Source organism: Vanacampus margaritifer, chromosome 5 (genome assembly GCF_051991255.1).
Source record: "Vanacampus margaritifer isolate UIUO_Vmar chromosome 5, RoL_Vmar_1.0, whole genome shotgun sequence".
NCBI lineage: Eukaryota > Metazoa > Chordata > Actinopteri > Syngnathiformes > Syngnathidae > Vanacampus > Vanacampus margaritifer.
Genome location: NC_135436.1, coordinates 26,194,324 through 26,216,077, shown reverse-complemented (window position 1 = coordinate 26,216,077; position 21,754 = coordinate 26,194,324). Strand labels below are relative to the sequence as shown.

Sequence of the window (21,754 nt, the reverse complement as noted above, 5' to 3'; positions counted from 1 at the left end):
CTTTTATTTTGAAACGAGTCCCGGAAACGACTGACCATCTTAAGGCGGGCTTGACAGCTGTCCCGTCCCGCGGATGAGATTCTGCTTGAGTTCACTTGTCCCGCACCACGCAGAGGACGAGCGACCGAAGCAGCATCACTGGAACTGTTGGCAGTCGAGCGTCTCGCCACGCCGCCCACCCTGCGTCCCGGCCAGTGCTGGAGATCGAGGAACCGAGGGGGCGTCTCGGCTCCGTACACCGTCCCGCCTCAGATGAGCTCCACGCCGGTGGGGGAAGTGGCTCCACTCGCAAGATGAAAGCAGCCGACGGAGGGGCCAGCATCACCGTGGACAAGCTGAACGGCGACCCCAAGCGGAGGCCCAGCTACCCGGGGGAGCCGCGCGCCAAGCACGCCAGCATGTCCGCCAAGGTGTGGGTCAAAGTGGCTATGGCCATCGCCTATTTCATGTGCGTGTCCGTGGCCGCTTTCATCTTGGTCATCTACTACGTCTTCTTCTGGAAGCCTGGCCCGCACAACAACAGCACCAGCATCAGCGGCTCTGCTGTCACCGAGCCGCACAACCGCACCGACTGCGCGCCTAAATTCGGATGACCGAGCGGGCTTTGCGTGAGGTGAGGAGGCTGCGGCAGGAGCACGCACGGGTGGATGGGGGGCACCGGAGGAAGGAGGGGAGGGTGATGGTGAAGGATGCATCAAAAAGACTCCGAAGTGCCCTCAACCTTTTTCTGTCCTTGAAGGACGTCCAGGATTTAACATTGACCTTGCAGTGACGCTAGTTAAACGGTTTATTTACCTTGAAGGACCTCCAGGAATGGACTCCTAAAGGTTTCTGTTATTTACAAATCCTGACTCAGCAGCTATGTAGCCATCCCCTTAAAGCTAGTTAAACAATGTATTTACCTTGAAAGACCTTCAGGAATGGCGCCCCAAAAGGGTTATTTTTATTATGTACAAATCCTGTTTCAGCAACTTTGTACCCCCAACCATCTTTTAAAGATAGTTAAACACTTTGTTTACCTTGAAGGACCTCCCTGTGGACCCTTACTGCTACCTCCAGTAGCTTTATTTTTTTAATCGAACATTTCCCCATTCTCTCCTATTATAGTGGTTTAGTGGAGGTGTGTTGATGAATTTGTAAGTAATTATAATCTCCTGGAAGATGCGCCAAGAAAGTGCCCTGAACCTTCTACTGTCCTTGAAGGACCTCTATGATTGCCCATCCACTTTTAATTTTTACAGACCCTGACTTGCAACCATGCAGCTCAATTTAAAGCTTGTTCAACACTTTATTTATACCGTAAATTATCTCTAAGGCTGAGGTTTTTATTTAAAATGTATAAATCCCAATTCTGCAATCAAGAAGCCCCCCACCCCCTGCTCCAAAGTTTATTGAACACTTTATTGACCATGAAAAACCTTCCTGTGGACCCTTACCACTACCTTCAAATTTGATCAAAATTGGCCTACAAAGTCAAGAAAAGTCCTTAAAATCTGTGTAAAGTAAAAAAAAAAAATTATATCCGCATTTGATACACCACAGAAAAGAAGTGTTGTTAACCTCTCACAACAAGGCGCTCTAAAGCAGCCACACCAGCAGAGCTAGCAAGCTAACTTCATGATGCAATTGTGCCAGATAAGTGCTGATGCGAACGAATATGCTCAAATTCTTACTGTGCTGTATATAGTAGGGGATTCATATACCAAAAAAGTCAAGAAAACTGAAACAATGAAAAACAGTTAAACGCCATATCACCGCTCGTGAGTCCTACTTAGATGTCAGTCCTTGCACACGTTTTAAGCAATTACCTTCAAATGTTTGATATTTGAGGGGGAAAAAATGATCTTGAATTCACTTTAGAGGGTTTTAAAATTTGACTAATACAAATTTGGTTTATAAATTCAGATTTTGCAGAACTATGCAATGGGAGTCACCACATTTTCTTCTAGTAATGTCATTCATTTGATCAAAAATGGGCTTTAATAAGTAGGCCTGACCGATTAATTCGCCGCCAATATAATTGGCTATTAACACTTTTGAATTAATTTGTCATATATTTTTTATAATTAATTGGTTATCAGATTTTTTATTCTGCCAAATATTGGTAATGACATTGACTTAAAAAATTTAATAAAATAAAAATCACTTGGGCCCCACTAATAAGACCTGAATTTGACAATTTAGGCCGGCAAATAAGCTTTGAACTTGATGATCAAACACGATAAACCATAGCCATACATTTTTTTTCTTCACACATTTAGATCACATTTTATTCATATAATGTCTTAAATTTAATACAAGTGGCTTCAAATAATTCAGCCTTTGTGATCTTGCCGACGACTCAAACCCCTTTCATAATAGACCTGGGATCTTCTGTTTGGGGAAACTTGCCTTTCACAGCGGAATGCCGTAGCCCTTTTAGAACATAGCTTGTCACTAATGAGCCAACGTCTCACTCTGTGCACTGATTTAAGACTTGTTGGCCGTACTATTCAGGTAATATCTCCAGTGTAGCGGAAGACGTAGCCTCGGTATAATCTAGTATCTTTGTATTTCAGGCGGGTTGGGCAACCACCCCCCCACTGTAGCGTCGCTGTGGATGGAGCTCGACTGTACGATGTGACAGCACTGTCTCTGCTTGGAGTGACTGTTTTGTTGATTGCGACAATGATTATGATGATAAACTATGCATTTATTCCTGTGTATGTGTCTTTATTGTGATGTCACCGTGATCTGGTGCACCGTGGTGTATGGTCTCCTAAACAAAACTGACCAAATAATGAATAAGCCTGTAGGAGTTTATACGTGAGAAAAAAGAAAATACAGTGCATTTGAAATTTTTATTCCATCTTACTGGTGAGGAGCACTAACTCAATGTCAGATTTTTTTGCCTTTAGCATCAGTGGGCAGTATCGGCAGCCTTGATGAGTATCTGATACCTTGAAATAAGGCTGGTATCGGCCTGATACGTTACCTGGTATTGTTTTCTTGCCCATCCCTTGGTTTGTACCAGATCCCAGTATCTCCACTCCTAAAATTTGAGAGATTTTTTGTTTGTTTTTTGTTTTGTTTTTACTGTATGTCCTACAGGCTACACACTAGAATAGTGTATAACAATACACTACTTAGTTAAAATGTATTATTTTAACAATGAAAATATTCCTGCTTTTTGTTCTTTAAAAAAAATCTAAAAAAAAGTTAGACCAAAATACTGTTGTTGCTAGACAAAAATAAAAATCTGCCAAATTGTGGGACAGCAAATCCAGAACCCATGACGAAGGGACGTTTACTGTACTTTGGTTAAGATAAACTAAAATAATACTCAATTATGCAGTACATGTTTTGAACACAGTGTGGTGGTGTTTCACCGTGGGAGCAGTGCCCGTAACTTGCATCAAAATGAAATACTTCAATGGAAACCTAGCCTCACAAATATCATATGCAACTACTATAACCCTTGCATTATCATAACAATAACTGTTTTTTTTTTTTTACGGTAGCTCTAACTCAGAAGGAAGAAAATGTGATGCCTGCTTCGTGAAAATATGTCAACATCAGCCAGATACAGTTTTTTAGCAAACAAAACAAACTCTCATGTTGATTCTCTTGCACCACCCATCGCAAAGCAATTATGTTTTTGTTTCTTGTGCTCCTGCTGTTTTTTTGTTTTGTTTTTTTTGCATCTGCAAGCCTGGCTTATAATGGCATGCTGGAACAAGACTGAAACCAAAGTAGTGTGCGGAGACGCCTATTTCCAAATCTTGCGTGTCTCAGGGAACTCAGATAATCTCAAAAAGAAACATTCAGGATTTTACATTTTTGATGCTGTCGTCATAACCACGAAATAGTGTGAATTGCGACTGCTGTAACGCTGATCCATCTAATTAGTTTTTTTGGGGGGTGTATTTTTCTTCTTCTTTTTTTTTTAAAATTTTTCTAATATTAGTGTCATAGCGTCATATTTTGATTTTTACCCAGTATTTTGGTATGTTTTTCTAATGGTGTTTTTTTTACTCATTACATAAAGGGAAAAAAATCACGAACAGGTTTTAAAAAATATACCTTTTTACAGTTGTTTTAGTATTTTTCAGAAATTTCTCTTTCTCCAGTACATTTGTATTTTTAATATAATATTTATCACGCACAGTATTTCCTGATATTTGTCTTTTTTTTCTCTAGTAGCTTTCTATTTTTAATTGTGTACCGTCGTAAATTGGAAACGTCGCATGTCGTGTTCCCATCGAATCAATGCGAGGTTACCATGGCAGCGGCCCAGTAGTTTCCCGGATGTAGTCTCCCTCTCCCTCCTCCTCCCCCCGCCCCCTCCTGACGCTTCCAACATGGCGTCGGCAAAGTGAGACTTTGGGCTAATAGTTCACGGCTCTTTTAAAAGTCATCCCTGGGCTCTCTCGCGCTGTCTGCGGCACCACAAACAATTGACCGGGTATCTTACGTGGTGAGTAAGCTCTCTTTTATTGTTCTAAAAAGCACAACTTCAGCGGCTTGTGTCCGAGTTTGAGTTGAGGGGAGGAGGGGTGGGGGCGCTTTTCTCCTTTTACCTGCTAGCCGTTGCTAACGTTAGCCCACTACTACTACTACTCCATCGAGGAGACTTTGCTCGCTCACTTTTCCCGAGTTTGTGCCTCGATATGATGTAGTAAAATGCTCTATTGGTGATGTTTACTATTCTTTCGAAGCGGGTTTAGTGTACTCAATAAAATGACGAGACACTTCCTGGTGGAGTTGTCGGACCAATAGAATTACAGCTGTTTAATTTCAATCAGGGCTAAAAGCGAAGCGCAATGATAAAATATCTTCCTCTTCCTGTGCGCGTGCGTGTGTCCGTGTGTTGGGAGTATCACACATTCCCGGGATGCCACGGAAGAGCGGGTGGTCGCGCCCTATTTTGACACACACTCACACACACACATTAATATATATATACTGCATATTATATTTGACATGTTCGCATTATAGTTATTAAATAGGGATAGCACATTTGAGTGTTATGCAAATGGAAAAAAATCATGAAAACCTCTTTTTTTGTTAATGAGGTGAGCCGGAAATTTTCAGGCTACTGAGAGCTGCATTAAAGATGAGAAGGTGGCTGGATCCTTGTCACACTTTTTATAAAAAGTCGGAATGACGCGGTGACAATCGTCCCAGGCTCCCAGCAGTGTCAGAGATGGGATAACCTCTCAAGCCCCTTTCACACTGTCTTTTAAGGTCGTATTTAATAATGATCTTTTATTTACACTTCCTAGCAGATCAAAGTTTGGGTTGGGTTCTTTAGAAATAAGGATAATATCAGCAGGGAGACTTCTGCTGGAAGTGTGTTGGTGTGCTGTGTTGTGGTTAGTTTGAAGTGAACTGACCCGCGGGTCGCTTTGAGGCAAACACAGCTGCTGTTTGACCGCAAGGCAGTAGTCCAGTAGAATTGGGAAGATTTATATTTAAAAAAAAAACCTGCTGTTAATATTAAACCAGAAGAACATTAACATGCACACTTGCATGATGATGAGCATCCGCGTCCATCCTTGTGCCTGGAAGGCCAGACTCTTCACAAACTTCCAATTAGAAGCCGTACACCAATTAGTGGCCAGGTGAGGTGGTTAAGAGAAAGTAACACCTCCGTCATATCCTTTTCAGGGAGAAAAACAGGTAATAAGTTTAAGCATCTGAGTTCACACTGTAAATACTGATGTTCTAACTACTGTGGCCATTTGCTGTTGCTAACCAAAACAGTAGGGACATATAACAGTCCCTCATGTCTTTGCTATTTAAGTCTGACATTTGGTTGAGGAAAAGTTCTATGTATTTTACATTTTTGTTAATGCAAAAAGAAAAGAAAAAGTTTCAAAGCTGGCTTGATATAAGGAGGAATAAATTCCAGAGGGTAGAAAAACAAAAAAGACAGATTAATGTGATTGTCATTTGCCTTGATGGAAATTAGAGTTTGGAGGCCATACCGCCTTACCTTATGTAACAGGTCTAATTTACTCAGCTTTATCTTGCGTTTTTAATCTCATAACTTGTTGCTGAGTGAAAGCTGGAGCACTGCCGCGTCCGCGCCAATCGCAAAATTGTTCAAGGATGTGGCCCGCAGCACCGGGGAGGCATGAAGCGGCAAGTTAAGCTGATGAAATAAACACACATAAAATTCAGTGAGTATGTAAGCAGCACAAAGGCAGGGAGGTACGGCCAGGTTTGTTGCCTTTGAAGGGCCGGATTTGGGGGGGGGGGGGGGGGGGGGGTCTTCAGTGGAATGACCACAGGAGCCAACATCAACACCCCCCCAACGCTGTGGACGTTCAGGAACAGAGGCTAAAATACACAAAAGGTACACACGAATGTGTGTGAGAGTGAGCTAGCGGCGCTCTTATCAAGGCTGCTGAACGCTCCCGCTGCATTCCTTCGTGTTGCTGTCAGGGTTTTTTTTAATTTATTTTTTATTCCAAACATTCACATGTGCTAATAATGCTAAATGAGACTGTTTTAATGCCAATTTTAAAAAGGCAAGCTAGGATGTGCTCTTTACAATCACACAACACACGGAGTGAGAAAGTTCTAGATGGTCTGACTTGAGCCTCAGTGGTGTTGTAACAGCAGAGAGCAGTGGTGGGAGTAAACAAGAGCTGTTTTTTTTTTTTTTTTTTTTGAACTTCGTTTGACCGGAATGTTCTGACTGTGATTGTACACCACAGCATTGTATTAGGGCTCATCAAAAAACTTGAATATTTCAATTACTGATACTAAAAAACTGTCAATGCAAAATGTCTGCCTCGAAGCTTTGGACTGTTACTGCGGTGTTACGGTGTAGAAATGAGTTGGCGCATTGGCAGAAAATGCACGAAGTTTCTCATCAAAACTCAATTTATTTGAAAAATTTATTTATTTTTGCCATGTCAAGTCAGAAATTTTTTGGCTTCTGAGATAGTATCAGAGTCATCACAGAGGCTTCTTTTTTTTTTTTTACAGCAACTTTCATGCTGTCCGTTAACCCATTTGGGCCGGGAGCGCGTGACCGCGCTACTCCCTTCAAACCCGGTAGGGCGGCTATGTCATTTTGTTGTGTTTTGATTTTGACAAATTCTTGGTCTCTTAGCCGATGAAATGCATCAGAATATGCACGATAGGGTGACGTGGGCCTCATAGCATGTCCTGGAATTTTATTTGAGTGTTAACGCAGATTGGCGGGAGTTATTAAAGAAATGACGCGATTGACGACGGCGCGGGAGGAATTTGAATCAGTGTAACGGAGTCGACAGTGACATACTGTTAAGAAATATGTTTGTAGACAATGAGAATGCTGGAAATTTTTGTCGGCTTTATAATGGAATTTACGATGAATAATTACCCCTAGGAGCTGAGACATCAATTATTTTTAATATTGTTGAATTTCCAGGAAAACTTCAGGTTTTTGGGAGTGACTCAAAAGTCACCCATAGGTTTTAGAGGCATGTTTTTTGTCAGGTGCTTTAGGCCTTAATGGGTTAAAAGCTGAATTTTTCTGTTGCTCTTTTGCATAAACATCAACATGGAAAAGAGAGACAAGGTCGACTTGGCAATTTTCCGGATTATCCACATGTCGCTGTTCTCACAGTATGGAGATCCAATGGGGGCACAAACTTGACCTGGCATTGTGTGGTTTTAGTACTGGATCAGAGCTATTTTTACAGAACAGTGATGCAGCAAAAATGAACTTTAAAAGCAGCTACAGAAGCAACCCGTCTCTTTTACAGCTCTTGATACTACCTCTAAACATCACAAAATTGCTGGGTTGACTTTGGATTGCCATTCCATGTTGGTACACTTTATACAGAACAACAGTGCGTGGAAAAAGTCTAGAAAATGTCGTTTTTTTATCGGCAGTGCGAACGTGACCAAAGTTGACCTGGCAATTTTCTGTCTTCGGAGGTTGTATCAGCCATAAAAGAGCATCTGCAGTCCCCGTTTTGCCCAGAATTTTTCGCTGTTCTTCGTAAATCGCAGACATACAATGAATGAATTTTCTGGCTTTGCAGGTAATATCAGAGCTATGTGGCGACTGTAAAAGCCAACATTTCCTCGTCTTCTACCTCTGTTGCTATTCTGTTCTTAACCACCATTTGGTGAGGATGTATAAAATCGACCCAGCAATTTTCTGGCTTAAGTGGTCGTATGACAGCTGTCAGAGTCTGTCAACTCCTTTTTGTTAAATTTTCCTTATCTTACTCTTTCGTATAAACAGAACTTTGTCATTTGCAGATAACGGTTAGTGTTCATGAAAAGACGGTAAAGGTACGGCAGATGGAATATTCTCCCAAAGGGTAACTACAGACAAGTGCTGGAAGGAGCAGAAAGTCCTGCATCTGGCATTCATTGACCCAAGGAAGGTCTATGTTAGGGTGTGTGAGAGGACTGCAAGAACGAGGAGTACTAGAGAAGTATGTGAGCATAATCAAGGAATCCTATAGGAATGCTACAACTAGAGTGGGAAGCACAGTTGGAAGGAACAAGGGAACGTTTCCAAGTAAGGTAAATGGTACTTCATTTATATAGCGCTTTGCCAACTTTAGGTTGGACTCCATCAAGGATCCGGTCTAAGCCCACTGTATAAATGGCATTGACATGGAACGGCCAGACAAGGTTGATCCAGCTTTTGAACCAGATTTGAAGTTAGTATCAGCCTACAGCCCATTAATTATGATTGAAAGTTGCCTTACTTGATCATTCATGAGTCACTATATTGTTTGCTATGTCATGTGATGACGGTAGCATGAGATTAACTAACCTTCCTCATAGCACATACTACCTTGTGAGGTGTGCGTGCGTGCGTGTGTGTGTGACATTGGCTATCTCGCATTCCGCAACCAGAAGCTTGCCCTCATTGGCCACGGCCCTGCATGCTTTTGTTTGAAAGAAGCATCCTGATTGGCTGCTCTTGAGCCAACCTGGACTATTTGTCTTTTTTTGACCTTTGAGGCCTTCCTCTTCTTTTTTTCCTTCAATATATGTATTTATTTGGAAGGAAATTGACTTGTGCCTGTTGTGTTTGTGTTGCCGCGTACACGTTAGTTTTCACACACACCTGATTAGCTGCCAAAAGTGTCTTTTAAATGGTAAACAAAGGCCACTTGTCATTAGTCTCAGTCATGTGATTATATTAGGCAGTCATTTAAAACCGCCCTGGTATGTTGCGGGTTAAATTTACCTGTTATGAAATGTAACCATTGTGTTGTTTCTTGGATGTGGCAATATTATGTCATTAAAAATATATATTTAAAAAAACCTCATTCAAAATGTGATGAAATGAAAAAGAAAAAAACAAGACCAGCAGAATAATTTTATACCTTTGTTTTTTCTTTTCCTTTTTTAATGTATTTTTTCCCCCTACTTTTAAACTTTAAAACAGTTCTTTTATACATTTAAAAACAATAATTCAAATTCACCTGGTATATGTTTTTGTTTCTGAACTTTAAGGTGAAATACAACAGGTCACATTGATCTGTAAATACTTTTCAAACACATCACTGTAACTATTGACGCAATATCCAATTGCTCTATGAAACCGTATATATATATATATATATATATATATATATATATATATATATATATATAAACTTCTTTTTTTTTTTGCCTGTACAACTGTACTGCATCATATTCACAACTTCCTTATCTTACCTTATTATTAGCTAAAGGAGATGGTAAAAAAAATACCACTGTAGTTGCCTAACTTTTGTCCTTACTGATATTTAACCTAGAGGAGTAGTTTGGACTTCCTGCCCTCAGGTGTATTTACATTGCTTTTACCTGCTTGTCCATACTATATTTGAAAGAATAAAAATCCTTCTGCATTAGGGACTTTTTGAAGCATTTAGTCAGTCCTTCTTCCTTTTGTTCCTCTCATTTTGAAAAAACAAATTGATGCCTTTTTTCAAAAAAAAAATATTTTACTGGAATCCTGTGAACTCACCTTTATTTAGCTGATTTTATTTCTGTTTCTAGTGTAACGATCATCACATTTTCTCCATTCCAATGCGCAGGTTACTAACATGATTTCATCAAGTGGCTGTCTGGTCTTGAAGGTCAAGTTGTGGCTTTTGTCCTCGAGTGCGTTCGAGCAAGGATAAGTGCGATGAGTTGTTTACGGCGGCACAATCAGCTGAGGCAAGTCCAATTCTGGCATTCAGACGGCTAACTATGAAAGATATGCCTCTGAAGAGCCTCCAACTGAAAATCATTCCTTGCCAGCAAGGAAACGTGCTAAATGTTTTACCACTCAAACTTCAATCTAATGACAGGGGAGCTCATGTACTAATTTTTAGATAATTAGCACGTACGTACGTTGCATCTGGGACACATATTATTCACAGCACCTCACTTTCCTTATGTGACTTATTAAAAGATGAATACATTCTTGAAAATAAAGAGTAAATACTTTGCAAATCACTCAAAAGTCCAACACAATATGTTCTGGGATGCTGCATTTGAGTACATTTGGGTTTTGTGTCCATTTTCTGTCCATCCATCCATGTATAGAAGTGGAATGAGGTCAGCGTGCTCCTCAGATGATTTTCGACATCCTTTCTCACTGCTCGGCCAGGCGAACATGCGCCTGGGAGAGCGAGACCGGTGGTATCTTTGGTGGTTGAGTTGAGGGGATTATGGGTAATGAGGAGTACAGTGTTGCCCCGCAATCGTTGATGAAATGAGATAACGATAGCCGTCCTAGTTAGCAAGGTTTTATATCTGCCTGGGAAGCAAGTCTGAAGCATTTACAGTATTTCACTAATTATACAGGTAGTTTTGGAAGTTATCCTTCCTCTACAATACATAAATATTAAAGGAAAAGTTAAGTACGCAACTACCTGAAACAAGTTACTTGAAACCGGTAATTGGCCCACGCCTTTCCCCTACTAAACTCCAGTAGGAGTTGTTCCTTCAGAACGTCGTTGTTAATGCAATGTTGTTAAAATAGCAGTTAATTGAAAGTTTGCATGTCCTCCCGTGCTTGCATAGATTTTCTCTGGTACTCTGGTTTACGACGTCTTTTTTTTATTTTTATTTTTTAAATAGATTTGAAGTTTCTTTCCCAAGCAAAACTTTTTTTCAATAAAGAGAAAATTCTGTTCTCTTGCTGACAGTTTTGGCTGTCACTCGAGCCTTCGTCAGAGCTGTCACCACTTCCTTGTGGGAAGTGTCTAAAAACAGCTGAATGGCTAAGGGCAAAGTAAGAGAAAAAACAAACGTCATACCGACTCTGGTTTATGGATGTTTGTCTTGGTTTGTCTATTTGTGCCCTGGGATTGGCTGGCCGACCAGTTCATTTGGTGTCATAATTTTTACCCACTCAGGGTGTGTCTGGAAAGTATCCCCGGCAATAAACGGCCTTCACAGTGAATGGAGCTGGCTGGGCGCATGATGCAGTAATGAGGGAGGTTTGTCACCTGTGTGTGAGCTTTTCGACAAACTCATTAGCTGAGCAGAGAGACATGTAAGAGCAGGGCTACCAGATACTTTCACTGTGAGCTTCTAACTCTAATTGTATGCTTTCAACTTAATTATTAGTTTAAAAAAAGTCCCGTGGTTAAGTACTGTCAATAGGCAGACATGTCTTTAGCATTTTATGTCATCAAAGTGCTGCTAACCTCAAATGTTGTCACTGTATGACTCAGCGGCTGACTGGTCGCGAGGTCACTCTTTCTATTGTCCGAGCCTCCATGGTTCTCCGTTTCATGGTCCTAGCCTACCTGTTCATTTTGTTCATGTTTTTAGCTGTCGTCATCTGCCTCCCTAGTTTATGTGGCCCTGGCCACCAAGTTACTGGCTGCCATAGTCTTCTCAATCATGATCTTCGCTTTCATAGTCCTGCTCCTTCATGGCCCTAACCTTCATGATCCTGTTTCCCTCATGGTCCTAGTGTCCCTGCTACATGCTTTTTGGTCCTAATCTTCCTGATCCTTGTCCCCAGAGTTCTATTCTTCTCGATCCTTACTTACTTACCTCCATGTTCCCCTCCATCATGGGCCGAGCATCCCTGATATTCTCCCTCATAGTGTTAGAAATTAAAACAGGGATGTGATTTTTCCGCTAATTCGCGGAATTCCGCTTTTTTTTACCCCCCCCCCAAAAAAAACAGATTTTTTTTTTTTTTTTTTTTTGTATTTCATTGTGTATGCACATGACTCCGACAGATAACATCTTCTGCTATAACAAAGACATTTGTGGTATGCTCTAATATGAGTTACTTTTCATTTGGTCATGATACAATTATTTGTTCATGAAATTTGAACTCTTCAACATTATTTATGTGTTAACTTAGTAATCACATTAGTTAGATATGATGATATTCTCAGTGATAGTTTTTAAAAGCAAAGACAGTCCAATGTTTTTGAATGTGACTGATTTTGAGTTGACTAAAACTGCCATTTTATATGGGATAGTTCAATATACATTGAAAATTTATGCTGTTGTTTTGTCTATTTCTTTGTCATGTGAGTGCATTGAAAGTACTTAAAAACACGGAAAACCCATGAGCTCCGGGGGGCTATGCCCCCCTTGTCCCCCCACCAGGGCACTGCCCTGGACCTGCCCCCAGACCCCCGGCTAAATTTTCAGATAATTTCACTTTGGTCAAATCACATCCCTGTTAAAATCCTTCCTTCATTGTGATAGATGAGCTGTAGTACTCGGCCTTGGTCCTAACCTCCACAATCCTCACTTTAGTGATCTTAGCCTAATCGTTTCTCTCTTCATTGTCCTTGCCTCCATGGTCGTAGTCTACCTTTATGGTCTTACTCTTCATGGTCCTAGGCTAACCCCCCCCCCCCCCCCCCGGGTCCTAGTGTTCATGGTCTTCTCCTTCGTGGTTAATGGCCTCGATGGTCCTAAACTCTATGGTTTTCTCCTTTATGCTCCTGGTCTACCTGTTCCCCTTGGCCTTTTGGTCCTGTCCTCCACTGCCCTCACATTTGTGATCCTTGCCTCCACGCTCTTCTCCTTTTCTGGTCCTAGTCTCTATGGTCTTCTGCTCCTTGGCCACTTGTTCCACTCCTCCTTGATCCTACCCTCCAAGGATCCTCACCTTCGTGTTACTGGCCTGGCATGATCATAGTCAACCTACTCCTCTCCTTTATGGTCCCAGTGTTAAGAACTTTTAGGCTATCTGTTCCTCTCTGCTTAGGTCCGATGATCCTCACCGTCATGATCCTAGCCTGTTCCCCTCCTATGTGATCCTGGACTGGATTTCCTTCTTCCTAACATCCTGACCTTCATGAATCTGCCCTCCATTGTTTGAGCCTGCATTTTCCCCTACTTCATAGTTCTACCTTCCATGGCCCTGTTCTCTAAGGTTCTCTCTTTCACTGTCCTAGCTTCTATTGTGTTTTTCTTTATGGCCCTAGCCTTTACATTCATGGTCTTTTGCTGTTGTCCTCTGGTTCTGCTGTCATGAAGCTGTGAACTTAGCTATTTTTTTCCAGTATGATGGATCTCTTTTGGGGAGTAACATTTGTCAAGTCAAAAAGCTCTTTTTGGCAAAGTCGGCATGCAGGTGCTTCATCCTCACTGCATGTGCTGAACATCTGCGTGACACATTCATCTGTTGTTGTGATTCTGCATCAGAAAGATTTACACACCTTGACGTCATCATTTCTCTCCCCCGCAGCTCTGATGCTCGGCTGTTTGCCGCCCTGGCCGCCGCCATGTTCACCAAGAAGAAGAAGTCCCGCATACAGATCTCGGCGCCGTCCAACTTTGAGCACCGTGTGCACACCGACTTTGATGAGCAGGAGCAGAAGTTTGTGGGCCTGCCCCGCCAATGGCAGTCGCTCATCGAGGACACGGCCAAGAGGCCCAAGCCTTTTATCGACGCCACCGTAATCACTACCATGGATCCGCACAAGGTGGGATGAGGGCTGTGGCTTAAAAACTGACTTTCAGTTTGTAGGCCATATATATGAAATGATCAAATGCAAAAACAGTAATTGTGGTGCTAATTGAGCATGCATGCATTTTGGTTTCTGTTTTTTCCGATAATTGTGTACTTGCGTAATATATTTTTTTCTCCTTTTTGTTATGTTTAGTCTTGTTTCATCTACTGTTTTTTATTTTATTACATATTTTAGTAATAATTATTATTTTTAATAATTCAATTTTCTATATTATTATAGTATATATTTTACTAATAATTTAAAATTTTCTGATGTTATATTTATTACTATATTCTTCTTCCGTATTTTTTGTATGTGCAACACTAATTTAGCATGCCTTCTTGTGCCGCATGACCTGACAAGCAAACGAGTTTGTAACCTCAACACTTTGCATATCAGGACCCATATAAACAGAGGACCCCTTTCTACACGTCTCATCATTTTAAAATTCTTCTTTGTCTTCAGACCATCGTGCGCGGCACTAAGCTGGGGGTGGACGGCTCACTCACTTGGCTTCTGGATGAGTTTGACACCATGTCGGTGACTCGCTCCAACTCACTGCGACGGAGCAGCCCCCCCGTGCATCCTCGCCAGGAGAACGGAGAACCCAACCAACGACGGCCCTCGCAAACAGACAGGTGAGCCACAAAAGGACCACTGGATTCCAGTCCACAAATTGAATTATAAAAAAACATCAAAGAATCCTTGGAGACCATTTCTGTATTTTGTTTTATAGAGAGCGCCTCGGGCCAGACCACCCAGGCATAGGTGACCCCCGCCACAATCAGCAACCCCTCCGAGGCTCTCAGCGCGAAGATGGAATCCACCCTCGGCCTCAGCAACAGCCCCGAGGCCAAGAGCCAGGTCGGGGACACAGAGACAGACCAGGTTCCGGTCCTCCGCCGCCACCTCCTCACAGAGACAGACAGCATCGGGACCAGAACCAGGTTAGACCAGAGAGTCATGCCACACCTGACCCGTTGTAATTCTGTGTTGTTGTTTTTTGCTTATTATTTTTCTTTTTTCCTAATATCAAACATGTGTAAATGTTTTTTTTTCCAAATATTTTTTATTCTTGTCTAATATTTTTCATTTATTCCTAATGTTTTTCTAATACTAGTGTAGTGTAGTGTCTAGATAAAACATTTTTTTAAGTTAAACGAAAAACAGTAAGTATGGCAGCCCTCTGGCCATTGTGAAGCTAGAGAAATAGTTTAATTTTTTTTTTTGTCTAATATTTTGGTTTTTCCTCATGTTTTTCTAAGATTTGTGTATTTTCTTATTCATGTCTATGTTTTTCCCCAATATTTTTCAATATTTTAAAGTTTTCCGTTTACAGTTTAAAGTTTTTTATAAGTTTTTTTTTTTTTTCATATTTTTCCTTTCCCCCCCAAATGTTCAGTTTTTTCCAAATATGTTTCTATTTTTCTGATAGTTATATATATTTTTTGCCATGTAATATTTTTCTGATTGGCTCCCTTCAGGATCAGGTTGTCCGCCGTGATCCACATGGTGAATACAGGCCAAAGTCCAGCTATCAGGTGCGGGATGGCAGCCCCCAGTCCCCCCGGGAAAAGAGGCCCCTCTCAGGGCCCAACATCCGCACACCTAACCTACCGGTGACCGACGGTGTGATGAAGACCACACAGCAGACGACGCGGCCGTTCAACACATATCCTCGGGCAGAGAGCGACGGGGGGCGCAGCCCCACTGGATTGGTAAGCATGACAGGACAAAACCTGGATGGGACGTCTTCTCCTCCGTAATGCTGGCCGTCGGTTTGTTCTTTCTGGCCTCCGTGCTTCTCACCGTTGTTCTCCCTCCCGTGGTCCATGTTTTATTTTCTCTCTTCCAGCCGGTGCGTCCCCACGAGTCGTCCCCTCAAAACGGCCCCTCCGTCCCTCTCCGAAGGTCTTCCGCCTCCAAGCCCCCCGTCAACCACCCGCACCCTCACCACACTTCGTCGCATCCAAGCCTGACGCCCGAGGCAGGCCAGCACCCACACACCCCTCACCCCAATGTACCAGCCCCACGCCCGCCGGCCCCCTCTGGCCTGCCGCCTCCGCCCGATGCCCGTTCCCCACAGAGAGAGCCGCAGAGAGTGTCCCACGAGCAGTTTCGGACCGCTCTGCAGATGGTGGTGGATCCCGGCGACCCGCGCACCTACTTGGACCACTACATTAAGATCGGAGAGGGGTCCACCGGCATCGTTTGCATCGCCACCGTTAAGACGACGGGAAAACTGGTCGCAGTGAAGAAGATGGACCTGAGGAAGCAGCAGCGCAGAGAGCTGCTCTTCAATGAGGTAACAACACAGAGCTTCACTCTTTCCACATTTTGAACACCCCATCATGACAATGTGAAAACTTTTTTCTTCTATAGATTTTTGCTAGTTTTTTTTAACTACATGTGCAGTTAACCACTGTGAATTATTTTCAAGATCCCCCATACAGTGTTATTTACAGCTTTTTTCCCAAATTGGCAACATTCTTTTTTTTACTCCAAGTTCTCAACCTAAAATGACTAAGTGAAAAAAGACATTCATTTGAAAAAAATATATATATATTCATAGTGCAACAATAAAAATAAAAACCTTATTCATGTAAAGATGGGTTCTCTGTTGAAATCTGAGGAGAAAAATGAATTCATTTCATTTTGCGGTAACATGTAAATGTCAAAAGTGTAGCACGTAAAACATTCCAGCTGTACTGTATATTTACCATTCATCTCTTTCTGTGTGTCTGTGAATTTCAGGTGGTTATCATGCGTGACTACCACCATGAGAACGTGGTGGAGATGTACAACAGCTACCTGGTGGGTGACGAGCTCTGGGTGGTCATGGAGTTTTTGGAGGGAGGCGCGCTCACGGACATTGTTACGCACACCAGGTGAGAGCTGAGGACTCCTCTGCAAATTGGAAAGTTACTTGACAAGAAACACTCCAGAAGTAAAGGCAGAATTCATACTGTAGAATTGAAATGAAGAAATGGGCAACAAAAATTGTCATTGCATTAAACATAGAGGGCAGTACACTTCTTAAATAGTGCTAGACCGTCCTGTTACATTTTGTCCCCACTTGATTGTTTTTGTTAAAACATGTCTGCTCCAGGATGAACGAGGAACAGATCGCCACCGTGTGTCTGTCCGTCCTGAAGGCCTTGTCGGTGCTGCACACGCAGGGCGTCATCCACCGCGACATCAAGAGCGACTCCATCCTGCTCACGCACGACGGCCGGGTACAATACTTTGAAAGTGTAACTTAATGCGTCCCCTTTAAGGTGGCTGGGAAAAATAAACTGGCTGATGCTTATCTCGTGCGTGTGTACAGGTGAAGCTGTCCGACTTCGGTTTCTGCGCTCAGGTGTCGAAGGAAGTGCAGCGCAGGAAGTCTTTGGTGGGCACGCCGTACTGGATGGCGCCCGAGCTCATATCACGACTTCCTTATGGACCAGAGGTACCGTTCCTGCTTTCTTTTTTTCCACTTTTTGTTTGGACCTCCAAAAGACCACTTTTTATCTCTCTTTGGTCCCCCTGCTCCGTCCAGGTGGACATCTGGTCCCTGGGCATCATGGTCATCGAGATGGTGGACGGGGAGCCGCCGTACTTCAATGAGCCGCCGCTGAAGGCCATGAAGATGATCCGAGACAACCTGCCACCCAAACTCAAGAACCTGCACAAGGTACTGTCACTGCGAAATACAGAGTGGACATGCGGGGAAAGGGGGTCTCACAAGTCAAAATTCGACTGTGGCTTAGTTTTGAAGAACTAAGGGTGTGTGAAATGTCTTTAATGTAGAAGCTCGGAATTATCCGTTCTTCAGTGGAAGCCATTACATGGAGCAATTGTTCTCCCACAGGAAATAATAGTCCTCAAAGTCAGGAAGTATCACCATCATAAAGCTTTTATTAACTGTTACAATGTTTGAAATAATGTTTGAACAGTCTTAAGTGTCCTACAAGAGTTTTTCCTTCTTTTTTTTTTTTAAATGGTCATACAGATGTTAAAAGTTCAACACGGTTCATTGCTAGTAAAAACAAACATTCAATCTTAGCATTAACAATAAATGTGAGGAGGTGTAATGTGATTCATTACATGTCATTAAAAAATGTTTTTTGTTATAGTATATTATGCTACTGTATTACCTTTTTTAGAAAACAAAAGTGTTAATAAATCAATTTGTTTATTATCTTGTTTTAGAATTATTTTTTTTATCTATTATATTTTGAATAACATAACCCATTCACTCCCAGCCTTTTTCACTGAAGCAATCCCCTTCACTCTCGGTTGTTTTACTGGATTTTGACTGATTTTGCAAGGCCCATAAAATATTGTGTTCTATTGCTATAAGAACATGGAACCGACCAAAAGAAAGATTAGTCTCTTCTTTCATCAGGATTTTTTTTTCTATCAGTTTCCGTTTTGCAGCAATTAGCATTAGAATGTTTCATCCAAGAAGTTTTATCATTATTCACAAATCAGTTTAAAACAGTGGGTAAAAGAGCTTTTTGCAAAATGGCCCTGGTTGATCTCTATACTCTGCTGCCACCTGCTGGCCATTTTTTATAATAACTACCTTTGCTTCAAACATTCTCTTCAGTTCAGAGGCTGCAATTTTTTTTTAAATTAAATACATCTTTGGGAGCATGGTCATATTTACAATAGAACGTATTCATACATTTTTGGGAGTAAATGAGTTATGTAAAATGATTTATTTAATTTCCCCCCATGTTATTGCTTTCCAGGTATCGCCAGTGCTGAAGGGCTTCCTGGACCGCATGTTGGTGCGTGACCCGTCCCAGCGCGCCTCTGCTAGTGAGCTGCTGAAGCACAGCTTCCTAAGCAAGGCTGGCCCGCCGTCCTGCATCGTGCCCCTCATGCGGCAGAACCGCATCAGATGAGGACTACTTGTACACATTTTGGGCTTTTCTACTGTGGGGGGAAGGTGTGGGGGTTGCGACGTGCATGTGCGTTTGTTCTCCCCTGGATACAAAGTAATAATTGGGGCTGAGTGTGTGAGTGAGTGTGCGTACACGACTCAAGCACGATTCTTACTGTTAATGAAAAGAACACATACTGTAACCTGCCTAACCTGGAACTTTTATTATTATTTGGACCTGGCTTGGATTTTAAGAGCAGACGGGAAACCTTGGGCCTGGGCCCGGTCCCGCCTGGACTTTTGACTACTGAGGGACACACGCCAGCGGGAACAAAAAACAAAACATGAAGTCAGAGGTAAACACTGGAGATGATTTTGTTGCTTTTCTGTGTGTTCGTATGAGGAGTGTCACTATCATGTGATCTTGATTTGATTTTAATGTTTGATAGTTTGATGTGGTGATGATGATGATGATGATGATGATGAAGATGAATTTTCAAGCACTGTCAACACTAGAAGCTGCACACATACACACACGCAAGAAAGCCACAACATGACTGCAATATAATGACTTTGAGACAAAAAATTATGACACACACACACTCACACACAAACAGATTGTCATGTTGTGGCTGCTGAGTGTACATACTGTTTTTTTAATTAACTTTTTAGATCATACAAGTTTTGTACAAAAAAAAAGAAACTAGATGAAGCTGATGGTGACGATTTGTAACAACTTTATAAACGGTGCTTCCTTTTCCCTCTCTGACACAAACAACAAACGTGATTTGATACCAAACAAAAGCAAGCGTGGCTTTGGCGTGTAGTACAAAACATATGTGTTGTTATTTTTATACATGGAAATGTGCTTATGTAGCAGAACTAGCTGGTACGTCCCGGTTCACCTCCCAAGCAGCAGGGGGCAGCGTGCGCACCTATCATTCCTTTGTCTTTTTTCTTCTTCCTGGCTGGAACAGAACGTTAGATCATGTGTAGTTTTTAGCTCCAGAAAACTAACCAATCAGCGAGTCTGCAATTAAGATTTTGTGAGTGTGTGTAGTTTGACAACTCGCGAGTGAAGCGACAATCAGGTGCACTTGAAATCGGTAACACTAAAAACAAAGAAGACACTCTTTAGAGCTGAAACCTTAGCTGAGGCCCAAAAATTTGTGTATCTAAATTGTGTAATTAACATTTGTACAATATGCCCTCAAAATAAGAGTACAAGTCAAAGTACAAAAGGTGTTTTTTGTCTTCTTTTAAACAAAATACAGACAAAAAAAAAACTTCCTTGGTGAAGAGGTAATGAGGCAACTTATAACTTAGTCTTGCTCAGTGATGGCGAGCTAGCATGCTGCGGAAAAAGGCTAGCTAACATGAATGACTACAAATACTTCTACATCACAACCTTTTTAGACCGTTGCAGTGAACGTAAGAAATTTTTAAAAGTGCCAACTTGGCGTGCAAGAAGTAGGAGGTAGCTCCATCTTGTTGCTGGCACGCTAACGTTTTGCGGAAAAAGGCGAGCTATCACTGGTGACTACAACTAGCTAGTTATATGAAATTTTAGACCATTGTTGTTTGTAAAGATGTTCCTTGCGCTTTGAAAATGTTTTTCATGCTTTTGAGTTGCTAAATGATTTTCATAAAGCAGAACATTGGACAAAAGGACTAGGCTAGCTAACACTGGCGACTAGCTAGTTTTACGTCAAGATCAAAGACACTACTACTTGTACAACACCATTTCTCACACCTTCAAAATGTTTCCTGTTCTTTTTGGGCGGCAAGATTGTGTCTAAGAAGTAGAACATAGTTACCTGCTTCTCAATGCTGCTGTGCTAATCACCGAAAAAGGCCAGCTCACATGTAGAAAATATCTCGTGCTTTTGAGCCACAAGAAGGCTGGCATGGCTGCAGCAAAAAGTTGAGTTGCTTAGCTAACACTTCCGACCACAACTAGCTAGTTTTTACACCACGTGCTGTGACGTGCGTCAACATTCCTTGCACGTTGAAATGTTTTCTCGTTTAGTGCAACAACCTGGTGTCTAAAGAAGTAGAATGTGGCTTAATAACACTAGCTAGTTTCATGCGACGCCCTACAATACTGCAATACGCATGACAATATATTTGAAAATATTTTCCTTGTGTTTTTGAGCAACAATCTGGCATCTAAGAAGCAGGACATGACAGCGCGACCAATCTTCCATAAATGTTCCCTTCGGCTCTTGTTCACAAATCTTTTCTTCCGTTGCCAGCTTCACAGCAGTGTAGCTGTTAAGGGTTCGAGTGCCTTCCTTGCCATGTGTGGACGCTTTTTACGTCTTCGCTGGCGAAATGATGGGTCATGATGGGTAAACCAGTGTAAATAGAGAGAGCAAGAGTTTCACTTTGGTAGCTGATGACATCATCAGCGCCTGTCTGTGTTGTCACTGGGATTTGCGAGAAAATAAAAACACTTCGCTTTGGAAATGTGTTTTCTGTACTTGTTTTTAAAAGTATATGTCTGTCATCTGTCAAAGTATTTGTCTGTCCATCAATTTTCGAAAAATGTTTAGTTTAATAATTATAATAATAATCTGGGGGGGGGCACATTGTTGTTGTTTATCAATGTTTTTTTTACTTTAGTATACTTATTGTTTAATCGTATTACATAAGGTAAGAAAATGACGGAAAGCACTATAGGCATCACGTGACCAAATATAATTAATGTTATGCATGCGCAGGTGTGCTGCTCCGGGTTTCGTCGCATCCGGAAATGGTGAAAAAAAAAATTGTTTTTGTTTGTTGTTGTGCTGCATACACTGGAGTGTATTTTAAAATTGCTTTGTGGCTGATAGTAATACAACAGTCGTTTTTGCAAGTAGAAAAGCTCTTGTAGAAAATACTGCGCTGTTATCATTTTTTAAACAAGGATGTTTGCTGCCATCATGTGGTCACCTGAAGAGCTGCAATATGATCGACT

The 21,754-nt window shown here is 41.8% G+C and overlaps 1 protein-coding gene across 1 annotated transcript; it reads left to right on the top strand.

Moving 5' to 3' along the window:
- Nucleotides 1–4,312: 4,312 nt before the first annotated feature.
- On the top strand, nt 4,313–21,261 carry pak4 (p21 protein (Cdc42/Rac)-activated kinase 4). Its single transcript, XM_077566483.1, has 11 exons — nt 4,313–4,456; nt 13,652–13,889; nt 14,382–14,554; nt 14,653–14,863; nt 15,401–15,634; nt 15,772–16,221; nt 16,671–16,804; nt 17,026–17,152; nt 17,245–17,370; nt 17,461–17,595; nt 18,659–21,261. Exons 2-11 carry the CDS (start codon nt 13,689–13,691, stop codon nt 18,812–18,814), a joined length of 1,947 nt encoding a protein of 648 aa, XP_077422609.1. The 5' UTR covers nt 4,313–4,456; nt 13,652–13,688; the 3' UTR covers nt 18,815–21,261.
- Nucleotides 21,262–21,754: the final 493 nt, after the last annotated feature.

Excerpts from the sequence above, each read along its gene's own strand:
- pak4 (XM_077566483.1), top strand. The coding sequence starts at position 13,689 with ATGTTCACCAAGAAGAAGAAGTCCCGCATACAGATCTCGGCGCCGTCC. Across the intron at positions 14,864-15,400 it reads AGCATCGGGACCAGAACCAG|GATCAGGTTGTCCGCCGTGA; the intron begins GTTAGACCAGAG and ends GGCTCCCTTCAG. Across the intron at positions 16,805-17,025 it reads GACATTGTTACGCACACCAG|GATGAACGAGGAACAGATCG; the intron begins GTGAGAGCTGAG and ends TGTCTGCTCCAG.